The sequence below is a fragment of the Nicotiana tabacum genome, chromosome 7, assembly GCF_000715075.1.
Source record: "Nicotiana tabacum cultivar K326 chromosome 7, ASM71507v2, whole genome shotgun sequence".
Taxonomy (NCBI): Eukaryota; Viridiplantae; Streptophyta; class Magnoliopsida; order Solanales; family Solanaceae; genus Nicotiana; species Nicotiana tabacum.
Genome location: NC_134086.1, coordinates 138190511 through 138205587, shown reverse-complemented (window position 1 = coordinate 138205587; position 15077 = coordinate 138190511). Strand labels below are relative to the sequence as shown.

General features: G+C 35.6%; 1 protein-coding gene across 1 annotated transcript; it reads right to left on the bottom strand.

Moving 5' to 3' along the window:
• Nucleotides 1–1650: 1650 nt before the first annotated feature.
• On the bottom strand, nucleotides 1651–9362 carry LOC107792708 (FLUCTUATING-LIGHT-ACCLIMATION protein 1, chloroplastic). The gene is made up of 6 exons (XM_016614943.2): nucleotides 8513–9362; nucleotides 6416–6518; nucleotides 4542–4597; nucleotides 2701–2865; nucleotides 2011–2124; nucleotides 1651–1927 (listed from the first exon to the last, which is right to left on the bottom strand). The coding sequence occupies exons 1-6, from the start codon at nucleotides 9164–9166 to the stop codon at nucleotides 1835–1837; spliced, it is 1185 nt and encodes a 394-aa protein (XP_016470429.1). The 5' UTR covers nucleotides 9167–9362; the 3' UTR covers nucleotides 1651–1834.
• Between the last annotated feature and the right edge of the window lie 5715 nt (nucleotides 9363–15077).

Genomic DNA, 15077 nt, shown 5'->3' with positions numbered 1-15077 from the left:
CATCTGTTTAAGGCATTTGTATCTTCTCTTTTTAGTATTATTTCACTTGTATTTTTGGAGTGAAATAAAATATTGGTTGTGTCCGAGGAGTAGGCAAAATTAGCCGAACCTCGTAAATTCTGGTGTTCCCTTTATTGTTGTTTTATTGTCTTATTTATTATTTGGTGGCTGTCATAATTTTTGGTATAGTAGTTGTGACTTATTCACACTATATACATTTGGCTTCCGCAACAAAGGGATCGTTTGGTACGATGAATAAGCAAAAGTAATCCGAAATAACTTACACCTGCTAGAGGGTGGAATATAATCTCAGGATAAGTTATTTCAGAATAAAGCAGTAAAATCGACAATCTCATGATTAATACAACATAGCAATTAGACAATAAGGCATAATACCAGGATAACTAATTCCAACACCATTATTTCTAGCATAACTAATCCCAACATAACTATTCTTCAAACCAAATAACTCCTAAGGGGGTAAAGTACTCTCTACCAAGAAATTTTTCATTCACATAGCTTATATATGAGACCAAAAGGGTAGTCTGGTATACTAAGCTCCAGCTATGTGCGGGGTCCAGGAATAGGCCGGACCACAAGGGTCTATCGTGTGCAGCCTTACCCTGCATTTTTATAAGAGGTTGTTTCCACGGCTCGAACCCGTGACCTCCTGATCACATGGCATCAACTTTACCAGTTACGCCAAAAGATGTTTAGTGTTGATAGATAACTAAAAGAAGTATGATATGTAGGATATCAGACAACTTAATGAAATGTGAATATTATAGTATGAATTCTCCAAATGTGACAACTCGATTTTCTCTGTTTATCTTGAAAAGAAAATCTATAGCAAAATTGTACTGATTATTATTGAGCAACAACCTGCGTGTGACTTTGACGCGAATACAAAAGCTTGATATTTAAGTGACGAAGGGGAGAGAAACAAACCCACTATCCACCGAGTTTCAAACAAGGTCCTTGGGATTTCTCAGTTATTAAAAAAAAAAAAATCTCTCCAAGTGACAATCTACTTACAGTTGTACTGATATATCTTACAAAAGAACTGATAGAGACAGGCAAAATAGCAAATCTCAATCTAATTTTGATTTGAAGAATCCCATCAAATATCACTACCTCATCTTACCTGGCAAATCCACTAATTGGATGTGACATCTCAAAAAGATTATATCCAATAATAATGTGATGTGAAGATTCATAGTTCAAAACCGAAAAAACTGAAATTTCATAAAGGTCAAACAATGAGATAATTCTTATGTCAAGCAGGCAGTCCGGTGCACGAAGCATCCCGCATTCACGCAGGGTCCGGGGAAGGGCTGCACCTCAAAGGGTGTGATGTAGAAGCCTACCCTGATGCTTTGCATCAATGGCTGATTCCACAGCTCGAACCCGTGACCTATAAGTCACACAGAGACAACTTTACCGTTGCTCCAAGACTCCCCTTCTATGTCTTCCATATTTAATTAACAAAATATGCTAAAGGTAAATGCTGATCAAGTGCAACTCCACAGTGCCACTATATCACCTTTAAAATCCTGAAAGGACATGTTATTTCACTTGGCTTCTCTTTTCTTTTGAGGGGTGGAGAAGAGTTTTAGTGGTGGAGTGTAGAAGTAGTGATTGCTGAGTAACTTAAGGAGAATCTGGTCATTTTATATAAACAATTTTACTAGTACAATTAGGAAAATTTGGTCTCATTCTTACACAAGTATTATCGATGCTCTACGAGCTATATACATGAAGATAACAAAAAGTGGTTGAGAGCAGCCTATATGATCTTTAGAAAGTAAAAGAAAAGCATGAAATCCCAGTTTTCTTACAGAGGCCGCAAGAGAGGGTAATCCTCAAGGAGTTCTCGTTCTGATAACGTGTCATTTTCGTTCTGTGGGGTCCATAAAATCTCAACTGCCTGCAACAAGTAAATATCACAAAATGAAAAATTAGAAGTAGCAGAAAACTTGTTGCTTCTTGATGACCATTTCGTTTGCTTACTAGTGTTCTACTGGAAGGAATAGATGCAATCTTTTGCAAAGCTTCTTTCAATTCTCCACTTCCATTAATAGTAGGCAATTTATAAACGCCTTCAGCAGCTACCAAGATTGTAACCTGAAATTGCATATACGCAGAAAAAATTGAATGATCATGGAAAGAAAACATTAGATGCGTTCAACTAAAGATGGCTCATTAGCATATAAACCCAATGGAGTAAATTTGACTCCAGAAGAAAATGATAACGATATAGTAACGAAAACAGCAATTAAATAGAACAATAAATCCATTACAGTGCATAGATCCTCTTGAAAATATTGAAGGTAGACATTTGTCTTTCACATCAGATGCGGAGCTCTCAGTTTTATCTTCTGGGAAAGGGCATCAGAATCAATTCAGAAATGCCTATACGGAGAATCATATAGCACACTTTTTCATACTCTAACTTATTTTATTCTCCAGGGCTCTCGAAACTTGAGCCTTAGTCCTAATACCAACAACAGCACTAAGATAAGACCTTCCGATATTTAAAAAGTTCTTTTAAGGGATAAGGTCTGACATTTAGAAAAATCCTTCCAAAATGGAACTAAGGAAAGCCACATAAGTCAAAGCAGGCCTTCCCGTTTTCCACAATTTGGCCCCAAAAATACCAACAAAAATTAAAAGAGAAAGGCTATACAAGGTCATACTTACCACTATGTATTCATTGCTAAATCCATTTGCCCTCTGGCTCGTAGAACTTTTCCTTTTAATGTTGTTCACATTCACAAGTGTCTCTTCATCAAATTTACCACGCTCCTCAATGGAAAGTTGATTGAATCGATTCTCCCCTTCTTCCATGCTCCTCTTGACATCAACCTACATGGTAGGCACAACAAATATACTCAGCAGAATGACAAAATTTCGGAGAGCTTCCTGATATGCATTGGTGTGAAAATGCGATAATGAGAGAGACAACAAACAACCCAAAAATAAATTTAAGAAACTTAACAGACTGAAAACCCACCTAACATATTGTGTTTGGCCCCAAAAATAAAGATCATAAAAAAATTAATTCCTACTAGTATTACCAATATTCCCCAAATTATAGAAAAACAATCAGTTCTGATCTATAAAATTTAAGATAAAGCAACTTTATCCCCCTTTATGTTTACAAAAACAGACACAATTTTACAAATACTAGCTCCAAATATTAACGATAAAAAAAACTAGCTCCAAATATCTAAAAGGAACGAGAAGGGTCAGCCTAGCTGAAGAAAAACACTGATCTAGAGATCAGATTAATAACAGGGATTGTCAACTAAATACCGAGAAAGAACTATGATCCCTCAAGACAGCAAAAACCTTCGCCAATCATGATTATTATCAACAGAGAGGACCAAAAGTTTATGCTTTGGTCATTATAAATTTCCTCCTAATTCTTTCAGATGCTGGTGCAGCAGGGCAGAGCAGTTCTATAATTGTTTTGATGAAGAGAGCAGTTCTATGATTGTTCTGTCAAGGTACTTGATAATTGCTGATGCTTGGACCAGAACCTATATAGTTCAACATATGTGTAGTCCGGAAGTCAAAGGAAATACAAGATCTTAAAATGACTCATACAGTAGTTACCTCATGACATTTGTATTTGGCAGAAAGGGGGACTATAACATTAAGGTATTAGGTTTTCTTTCTTGCATCTTTTTATCTTGCATGGCTGATGCATAGGTAATCATAGCAGCATATATGCACTAAAAATAAGAAGTCTTGGGCGTGATAAAAGCTTGTTCATATAAGGATTATGATTCTTTTTCACTAGTTATGCAACAAAAACAAGATATTGCAATGAGAGGGATTCAAGTATCATGACATTCTGATAAATGTATCACATATGTACTCAGCAGAAGGATATTCTGAAGAAACAAGCACCAATATGATGAAACTAGGACGCAACCATGATTACAAGGTTTCTCAAAGATGCAAGAGATGGATACCCATCTACTTCTGTGTAAATGAAATAATTAGGAGCTCATTCAAGATATCAAATTTTCATCTTCATCATAATATTTTATTTATTTTTTGAAATGGGAATGCATGACACCATTATTATATGAGTCAAGCATTTTATTAAATAACAATTTTTTCCATAAAGTACTTTTTCTATAGTTTCTAAATAAGAAATTTCATCTTTCAAAAATTAAGAGTTGGTGTCAGAATTGAGACCTATAACTCAACCATTGTACTTAGAACCAGTTCGTTTATTTTTTAAATGGAGAGAGTACAGAAATGAAAAGGTAAACTGATGTCAATCAGAGTTCCCAAACTTCACATTAAAACCAGTCTAATGAATTTTAGCTGATTTAAAAATTAAAATTATCATATAATTCAAGTGTGACGCGATCATTTCCGGAGCAAAAATGAGAAAAGAACAAAAAGAACTGATGCTATTGCAAAGCAAAAAAAGGACAAAAATTCATTGTTTGCCACTACCGCAGTTTAAAACCACATAATCACACACCAGAAAGCAACATAGAGGAAGTATTGCATTTACTCACAGATGAATAAGCTGAGATGCAATAATCAGGGTGTCGAAGCAATGCTAATGTTGTCTCTGCAACAAGGAAAACCCTAAATCAATCAGCTTATGTAAGAAATAAGAAAACCCACAGGACATGAATAGAAAAACCGAATTTCTAGTCTTAGATTAGAAGGTGTAAGCAGTTTCAACAAGAAAGAAAAGGATTGAAGCCAAAATTTTCAACTAATTCCTATGGTTGTAACACCATCAGATTAAATCTTGAAGGGAGAAAAGGAGAAAGAAAAGTGACTATTTTCTTGACCTACTAAGGAATTGGAATGAAGATACCGAGAAATCCAATGTAGGGAAGGTACTTACTCAAATAATCTACTACCCCTTTAATAGTGGATTATAAAGTCCAGGATTCCCGGAAAGATAAAGGCTCTTTCTCTTTTTGGTGGATGATAGGACAGGAAGAAACTGTATCTAACATATAAATATTACAAACGATATGTATGAAGGAACCATTACAAGTGTGAGAGAACCACGGGAGGAAATCTATGTACTCCTTAACCGTGAGCTTACACCACCACAATTATGGATTTAATCAATAGTATTCAAGATTGAATTCCTTATTCATGCTATCTGCAAACGATATTGTGTTAATCGACGAATCCAATAAAAGAGTCACCCAAAAGTTTGAGTTATGCTCTATAGAGTAAGGATCTAAGGATAAGGAGAAGTTAGACAGAATATACACATAACAAGTTTAGCCCCCCTAAGAAGAATGAAGCTGAAGTGAGATCAGACGGGATTACCGCCTCAATACAAAGTACAAACAGTTCAGAGATCTATGCTTTAGTTCTTCAGAAGAATGACACAATAAATGAAGATATGATATGAAAACTTGAGATAGTATGACTCAAAAGGAGAAGTGTCACGAGAGTATCATGCGATGAGAGGATACTAATCAAAATTAAAACGTAAGTTCTATATAACGGTAGGAAAACCAAGAATGTTATATGTAAGTGAATGTTGGACCTCTATGTCCTAATATATCCACAAGATGAGTGTTGTAAAAATACGAATTTTGAGATAGATGTGTACTCATAAACAAGGTTGGGCAAGACTATAAATAATTACAAATCAAGAAGGTTCGAGTAGAACACATAGAGAATACGATCACAGACAATCACTCGAGATGGTTTTGTAATGTCAAAAAGGGTCTATATTCAAGATATCTGGATATAGGTGTGAAATTAGGATGATTGAAGGTGTTAGAAAAGGGTCAAGTAGACCTAAATTTACATAGAAGGAAGTTCTCCCAAAAACATACAATCTCTTGAAACTAATGCAGACTTAACAAAGTACAAAACACAATGAGAACAAGTATCCAAATAAGTGGTAGACTCTTCCATTAGGTCTGATTTTGCGAAGGATCTTTTTAATTTGACTAAAGACTTCTCTCTTATCCACTGTTATATTCCTCAGACATAATTTTTGTAATAGTCTCTTCCACTAGGTCTAATTTGACTAGAGACTTGTATGTCAGTATAGATATAATGTGAGACTAACAGAATCCCTATTTTTGAACCTCTAATTTGTCTTTAAAAACATATTATCAAGTATTGAGATGGAATAGCCCCAAACGGTTTGGAGTGGGTACAGGGATTCATTTAGCAAGCCCAACTAGTTCGAAATTGAGGCATAATTTTTGTAATAGTCGTTTCTTCTCTTTTATCCCTTTTGGTCTGGGGTGAGTTGAGGAAGGGGGAGAAAACACGTCAGACAACTTTCTTCAATAATATTTTTTTAATATAGAACGTTATTACCACAAAGAAGGGAACTAATCATCATTCCTATATTTGCACACAAACTATAGTTTAAATGATCTGCTCAAACAATTTTTACCTGTCAACACATAGCTTAAACCCTCTGATGTGGATGTATCTGCTACTTCTGCAATCCGGTTGAGATCCTTTTGGAGTGATCTACCCAAGCCCAACAACCCAACCTTCAGGAAAAAAAAAAGAAGAGAAAAGGCAGTTAAACACTAGAAAACAAAGTCTAAGCACAATGCAAATGCAAGGCAAACAAAATTTCAGAAAATGGCAACAGCAGAGCACTATTACAAGAGCTCAACATACAAGAACCTTAGATATCAAGTTCATCATAAGCAATGTCTGAGGAATATAAAAGTGGATACACTAAACCAGGTAATGCATCCCTGGCTGTTGGTCTATCACTTCTGCGCACCCAAACCTTTAGAAACCATCTGGGAAATGTCAACCTTGAATGCAGTTTTTTCCCTTAATCGATACTAAAGTTTAAGTGTCCTACATTAAAATTATGCTTACCCCCAAAGTTTGTTCTTTTCATCTACCCATTAGAAGGGAAAGGAGAGGAGGCCATTCAAAAGACTTAATTCAATTGAGAGCATTCTAGCAAGTGGAAGTGAAGATAATGGCCTGACAACTTCACACTTCATGCCAGAATGCACAAATCAAACACACAATTTCCAGGAATCACTTATGCGCAGTTTGATATTTAGTGTGTCAACAGCAGCCATGAGCAGGAGGAAGAATTGTAGCAAGGAACAATAGATAGCATGACCACGTGAAGATAAAACATAGAAGGGCTACATAAAGTACCTTTCTAAGATGGTTCATTCTAGATTTAAAAAAATTCAACACTACGAGCACAAACTAGTTGACCATCACCAGTACCATTATCAGAACATAAAAAGCAGAGTAGAGTCATCCATGTATTTTTGGTTATCAGACATTACTTTCAAAGTAGCATCTAGTCATCTACTTATTGGTTGAAATATGGAGGGCGAGAAGTATCAACAGTTCGAAACTAGAGAACTTCTTCAGATGCAGCATGCACAAGCAAATTCTAGGAATATTGTCTGAGAATGGCGGTGGAGCAGCTAATCATACGCCACCATAGTTTCAGTTGTATGCACTTCAGCAAAAAGGTTTCTGTTAAGGTAATTTGATAATTGTAGGCCTTACATAAAGCCAAAGCATCTCTACCTAATACGCAACATTAAAAATTTAGACAGATGGACGCAAACAATTCTATTGAACTCTATTTAGAACTGATTATCTATTATAGAATTACTCACAACATTCAAGAAAGGGAAACAGCCAGATGTATATTCAAGTACATGCAGACGTATCAAAGACTAGGTGCACCAAAATCAGGTCCAAGCAGAGATGATACATCCGGCATCCCTGTGGATTTACTTTACGCTATCTGAAAATGATATTTGAGAGAACAGGAGACAAAGCGCACGACTAAGAAAGGGAAACAGCCAGATGTATATTCAAGTACATGCAGACGTATCAAAAACTAGGTGCACCAAAATCAGGTCCAAGCAGAGATGATACATCCGGCAGCCCTGTGGATTTACTTTACGCTATCTGAAAATGATATCTGGGAGAACAGGAGAGAAAGCGCACGACTAAATAAATGGGAGGGTCTCAACGCCTCAAAACTTTAAATATGGGAAACATGGGCATCCCAGCAACAAATGCAGATATACCTTCTTACTCATTGGCTATAGCATTACATCATTATTGTCATTATTGCTGTTACCAATAACCTTCCCAGTGCAGAGTTACACCTATCACTAATCTAAAATTTCTCCAAAGGAATTCAAGAGCATCCAAAAGCTGAAAACAACTTCACCATAGTGACCATCCCAATTCAACTTGTTCCGCGAACAAAGTCATTGCACATACAAGTAAACGGACCAATCACCCAAATTTCAAGAACTAACGCAAACAACTTTTCACCACTAAACTAGGCAAGAATAATTACTATACTTAATAACCTCACTATAACTATAACCAACCAAAGGAAAGCAAATCTTAAAGTAACCTATGAACAATAATGTTTTTCAACACTTCTACATTAAATTTGTGGTCTTCTACAATAAGCACTACTAATATTAATCATGAAGACAATAATGCTTTTTATGTAATCAGTTCAGTTGATTACCTGAAGCTTGAGAACACTAGTTTTGTCAGTAGCAGTAAGCACACTGCCCCCTTCAGACCGATCAGAGAGAAACCCAGAAACCAAAACAAAAGCAGCAAAACCCATCATGATAAGAAAGGCACTGGACCCAAACCCAAAACCAACAGCTGGGCCAACATAAACCCCACCACCCCCACCAAACCCAAAAGGAGAAGGCGCATAATAGGGAACTGAATACGAAAAACTAGGATCTGCTCTCCTCGTAGAATACCCCCTCGACGAAGATGAAGAACCCCGCGAAGAAGAGAATGATTTGCCACCAATTCTCCCACCAGAAGCAGCCAATGCTGAATTTGGATCATACATCAATAACAACCCCACCAACACAGCCGCTACAGCTGGCTTCTGCAATGCTTTGAGGGCTTTCATTACAGTTTTAACAACTTTATCAAATGGGGTTTCTTCGTTTTTCACTTCTAACCCGTTTTTATCATTAAAGTTCCCATTTTTATGGTTCGTCAAGAAGCATTTGACGGTCAGCTTGGAGGGTTTTGAGATTCTTGAGGGTGTAAGCTTTTGGTAATGGAGGAAACGGGTATATTGTATTGGATTTGGAGTATAAAACAAAGGGTTCCATTTGAGGTTTGACTCAACCAAGAATGGAACAGTGGCCATGATTGAGCTAATTTTTTGAATTACAGGGGAATAATTAAGAGAGAAGTTTGTGTTGGTTCAGAGTTTGTTTGAATGAGATAATTTTTTGCGGGGTGAAAGAGAAGCGTGTGCAACGAAAGCCAGAAGAAGGGAATCTAGGGGGTGGCCCAAGGGAAGGAGAAAGAATGGTGAATTTTAGACCAACGCGTTGGGGTCGGGGTCTGAACGAGAGAACCTCATCTCTTAAGCTGGTGGTCGTTTTCACTTTTCACTGTGGATCAAGATTGTGGGGACTCACTGAATTTTGAGCCTATGAAATGAGGAAACGTTTTTTTTTTTTTTTTTTTTTTGGGGTACAATGAGGAAACGTTAAACTGGCATAATTTTCGTACAATGTTTTTATCCATAAATAGAATTATGAAACGTAGCAATTGCGGGTGTGTATATTTTGTTGTAAATTTAATCTTTCGCGTATAATGTAAAAACTGCGTATAAACTTAAATTCTTGGTAAAAGCTTTTTAAATACTGTAATGACCCTTCTATAGCAATATTTTTATATAACAGTTATTTATTATAAAAGCCAAATTTTCTTCGAAACTGATTTTTTAAGTTATATTTTATCATTTTATAACAATTTTTTATCTATAACAACAATAACCATATTTATAGCATAAAATTACCCTTTTATACAGAGGCGGACCTACAGTCATGCTTGAGGGGTCACGTGAACCCGTTAATTTTGGCAAAAACTCTGTATATATATAGTTATTTATACGTTGGGGATCCCTTAAATATTTTTCTTGGCACCCTCATTAACAAAATTATGCCTGCAGTAATGGTCTGCTTCTAAGAATAAGCCTTGCTCCTTGCCACAAGACGTGGGTTTTAAACTCGCCTGCTACAAATTTTTTTATGGTGCCCCCGTTATTCTCAAATCCTGGGTCCGCCTCTATCTCTATAATAGTCATATAGAATCTTTAAGATTACTAATAATAATTCTAAATTTTTGCACACAAACTTTTTTTAATTGAACAAAGATTCCATCTTGCATGTAACATAAGATTTAAGGTTTGCACATGATATAGTTTTGGTTGGACAAGTACCCAAAAATATTTAGATATAAGATTCACTTGTTGCGCTCTTCGATTGCCTTTCAGGGAAAGTTATCGGATATCCTTTTGTTGAAAGTTTGGACACAAATCTTCGTCAATTCAAGCATTATATCATTAGTAAGAGTATGGAACATATGAAACAAGCTACAATTACAAAATTCTTTTATCAATCTTGTAAGAATTTATTTTTTAAGTAGCTTTAAAATGTGTGTCTTATAATTTAAATCTTTATATGTTTAGTTATAAAACTATTAACAATATATTAATTTTTAATATTTAATTAGTGAAATATGTATATCTTTTTGCGATTTTAAATTTGAATAATTTTTTTATCTTTCGTATGTATAGTAGAAAAGGAAAAATAATTAATTTTTATCTATAATAGCAAAAAAACATCAAATGATGTTGTAAGTGCATAACATTCATTCCCCATAAAAGCCAAAAAATATCGGAACAAACGATACTATTATAGAGAGGTTTAAATATAGATGTATTGCTTTTTTTAAAGGAGTACTTGTTATAGCTTGAAATACTATCTATATATATATACTATATTAAAATCACGATGACCCTTACCAAAATGTCGTTCGCCTTTTTTACCCTTTATAAATAAACTTTACATTAGACAATATCATAATTTATTTATTTTTTTAATATTTAGGATATTAAAATTAACCAAAATTTTGAATATTAAATCAACTAGAATTAAGTAAGAAATCCTAATATTATGAACTTTAAAATAGACATTTTGTTTAGGAGAAGTAAGAGTATAATATTAAGTTTCTTTTCCTTATATATCCGCACGACAATTTCCATGAAAATATGTTCACATTCATACTTCTTATTAGAGAACCTATAATTCTAACAAGATGTTTCAATATACTGTTATTACTAAAGCAAAAGATTTTGTACCTAATTAAATATTTATTCGAATTATTAAATATACACAAATTAATAAAGAGAATACTATATTGTTCGAGTAGGACAAAAGTTCAAAAATAATTTATATCTTTTATACTATCATAAAAAAAATAAAATCTCAACAAATTATTAAGAACTTGAATTAATAAATCAGCAAAAAATCCAATTTAATTTTGTTTCAAAATTATTATATAAGTAAAATTATTTTCCAAGATGATAAAACACTTAAGTTACATAAATTTATTTACATAAGAAGATCATTTGCCGTGAAAGAAATAAAAAAATAGAGCAAAATTTATTATAATATAGTATTAGAAGTTAAATTGCTAAAAATACTAAGTTGAAGCATCAAGGAGGTAACATAAGACAAAAGATACTCAATAGAATTTGCCATTATCATTTTTCATTCCTTTTATATTTATTCCAATAAATGGTAGCTCCCTATATTTTTTTAATATTGTATTACATTATTTTTTGTAAAATATTAGTTATTTACAGCTTGTTTGGATGGTTGTTACGCATCGTTTCATAATGTATCGTATCGTACTGTATTGTATTGTACTGTATCGTTTGATAAGTACAATGTTTGGATAGATTGTGTCGTTTGCTATCGTTTCATGATATCACGCACCAGCAATATGAAGAATAAACTTGCAATATTATAAAGAAAAATTATGATACAAGGTAAAATTACTATATAAAAAAGTAGGTTAAATGATAAAATAAAATAATTTAATAATAATAAAGGGTGAGATTGAGAGAAAAAGACAAGGTAACGACGCGACCACACCAAATCGGTCGTTACATAAAGTGGCACATTTCGTCGTTATGTAACGATGGATTTAACGATACGGTACAATAAAATTTAAGTAACAATCAAAACAAATATTGTATTTAAAGTAACAGTACGATATGATACAATGGGTAACAACCATTCAAACAAACTGTTAGGAGTTTATGTTATTATTTATCAATATTTTTTAGGAGCTATAGTTTTATCTCTTTACTCACAAATTTTTAAAAGACCAAAAGATTAAAATTCTTCAATTTGTTTTATTATCTTTAAATAATTATTGTAAACGTATTTTTCTGTTATTTGTTTATAGTATTTTATAATAAATATAACAATAATTTTCATAAGATATTGTGGGCATATAAATTTTATTGAAATTAAATCCGTAAAATAATTAGAATTATATTTTAAATTCAATATATATTAGTTCAAATAAATTTATTGGCTAATTGTTTACCTCGAAAATAGGAGTAACAATAAAATTTGATTTGTGGTTTTAAAGATACGTGATTTAGTTCAATACCAATTAATAATCAAGAAATATGAAGTATAGGTGAAGGAAATAAGTAAGACCAAACCAGTAGATAAGTCAGTCTCGGCCTCAAGCCCAAGTGACCTCGAGGTTGGTCAAGAACAATAAAGCAAGAATAATAAAGCTAAAGGACAATTCCGATGAACAATGAGTGAAAAGTAGAGAGTATATTCTTTTCCAATGATTAGATGATCTCTACAAATGATTAGGGTCCTCTTTATATAGGAGTGGAACCCTAAATAAGGTGCATTTCTATTTACAGTAAAAAAAATCTTATTGGGACAGCTGTATAACCACCTAGTACGGATTTGTACTAATTTGTACAAATTTATTCCAGAATTTACGTCATGATCTTGGGGGCGTGGCGAGAATCTTGTCCTTCTGTAACAAACTCATAACGGCACTATCTCGGAGTTGATTGTACTTGGCTCCGATGTTCCTCGAACACTTAGGTCTTCGAGCTTCTTATTCTACCTTTAATCCTGAGCTTGGTCTTTATTGAACTTTTGCCCTCAATGCGACCTCTCGAGCCTACGAAATCGGGGACACCTAATTTCACCGTATACAGATAGTCCTCGCGTTTCTTAGAGTAAAATGATAAGAAACGATTTGAACCTCGATTTTTCAGAGCCCTTGATGATGACGTCATCCACGTGACGTAGGCGCTCGAAATGACTAAAATGTCCCATCGGTTCGCTTCCCCAAAATATTAAATTATGCCAGTAATGGTCGGCCACTAGCGTCGTTGAACCGGTGACGCCCATCTATAAATATAAGGTCTAGTTCCAGAGAACGCTTTACTTCAATCTTCAAACCACCTATGAGCCTCATCTATATCTCTCTCTTTTCATCTATTTCCTTTAATTGTCTAATTCTATTGCCTTCTTAGTGCCGGAAAATGCCAAACTTCGTCGTCTTCTACATCTTATAATCCAAAATTATGGCAAAAACCTCTAAAATAGTTCCTTAAAAAGATAAAGCATCCTCCTCCTCTTCCCGTTTGGCCGGTGACAACGCGCTGCCCTTCACGAGATCGTTCCCATCGCTTGTGTCACAAAGAAAGACTTCGACGTCTAGAACCCCCTGTAGTTCCTGGCCGATGTGAGCATGCATCGAGGTACATCTGTTCGATAACAGAGAAGCGCCTTGAGGTTGTGAAAAAGGAGTGCGGCTGGGGGGCGAGGTCGTGGTACAGATCCCAACCCCCGAGGAGAGCATCACAACTCATGTAGAGAGGTTCTTAAGTGTTTACACTTATCCCTTCACACTGGGTCTCCTCGATCCAGTGGTGATCGATTTTTGCAAAAGGTACGAGGTCACTCTTGGTCAAATTCATCCCACATTTTGGCGCATCGTGATTATGCTATGTTATTTTTCTAGCAAGGTAAAGGGGCTGGAGTTTACTCTCCCCCACCTGATCAGATTGTATCTGCCTCAGCTTTTCCAAGGACTGATCAAGCTCCAACGTCGATCGAGAAAATTCTTGTTTGCTATCAATGATGAGACCATTTTCGAGTACCCCGCTGTATTTTTTTCTCGCATTGTATAACGCCTTTACCTTCTCATGCAACTGATACTTGGATGCCACATTCAATCCCTGACCTTGAAGACTGGGTCAGGAAGTTAGTTGTGACCTCCTCGTATGACGAGCGCAAATGGCGTGACTTGTCGAGGGGTAAATGTGAATCCAAACACCATGGTGAGTTTTCCTGTATATGTTTTTCCTTTGACGCTTTTCTTCTTTACCGAAGTCGCTTGTTTCCTAACACTCAATTTCAAATTCATGCAGGCATTGGAGATTCCTCTGAGATAAGGCCGGCCCCTCCTCGGGAAGAGATCGAGTCCCCGATTCTTAAATCGGGGAAAAATAATAAGAGGAAAAGGGTTTCGAAACCCGAAGACCCCCAGGAGAAAAGGATCATGCTCGAAGACGCAGGAGGAACGTTATCTACGTGGACACAGACTCGGCCCACCAGTCCCGGGATGATGAAGGGGACGAGGATAAAGAATGGATGTTGGTGACCCGAACTAGGAAACCAGTCGAGGCTATCAAACCCTCCGGACCAGAGATTTCGCCTCGTGAAAAGGAAACTCCGAAAGAGCATTCAGGCAAAGCCCCCGAATCACCCGGGGTCAAGATTATTCCACCTCCTCCGATAAATTTACCACATGAGACAAGTACCAAGACCCCTCAAGGACAAACAAAGTGCCCCGAGTGACTTGCTCGGGGCCGTGACAATGGGTCATTCTCCTTCCTCACCATTCTTTTCTGAGGAGACGATGAATGAAGCTCGAGCTCCCGACCTGAGCAGAGTCCCCGGCGAAGAAGATCCTTTCCGGGACTGCTTTACTAGGGTTGATTTGTTGACCTCAATGACACATCCACCCTCTTCGATAAGTCTCAACGTCTTTTTTCTGGGGTAAATGTTAGCTCCCGCGGTTGTAAATTTTTCTTCTTCTCCTTTTCTTTTAACTAATAACTTTTTGCTTTTTGTGTAGGCCTTTACTAAATTCAAGGGTGAGCTGAGCCAATGTGAGGTCGAGCTTAAGAATTCTTCGGATGAAGAGAAGAC

Excerpts from the sequence above, each read along its gene's own strand:
- LOC107792708 (XM_016614943.2), bottom strand. The coding sequence starts at position 9,166 with ATGGCCACTGTTCCATTCTTGGTTGAGTCAAACCTCAAATGGAACCCT. Across the intron at positions 4,598-6,415 it reads TTTAAGCTATGTGTTGACAG|AGACAACATTAGCATTGCTT; the intron begins GTAAAAATTGTT and ends TCCTTGTTGCAG. Across the intron at positions 1,928-2,010 it reads TTCCTTCCAGTAGAACACTA|GCAGTTGAGATTTTATGGAC; the intron begins GTAAGCAAACGA and ends TACTTGTTGCAG.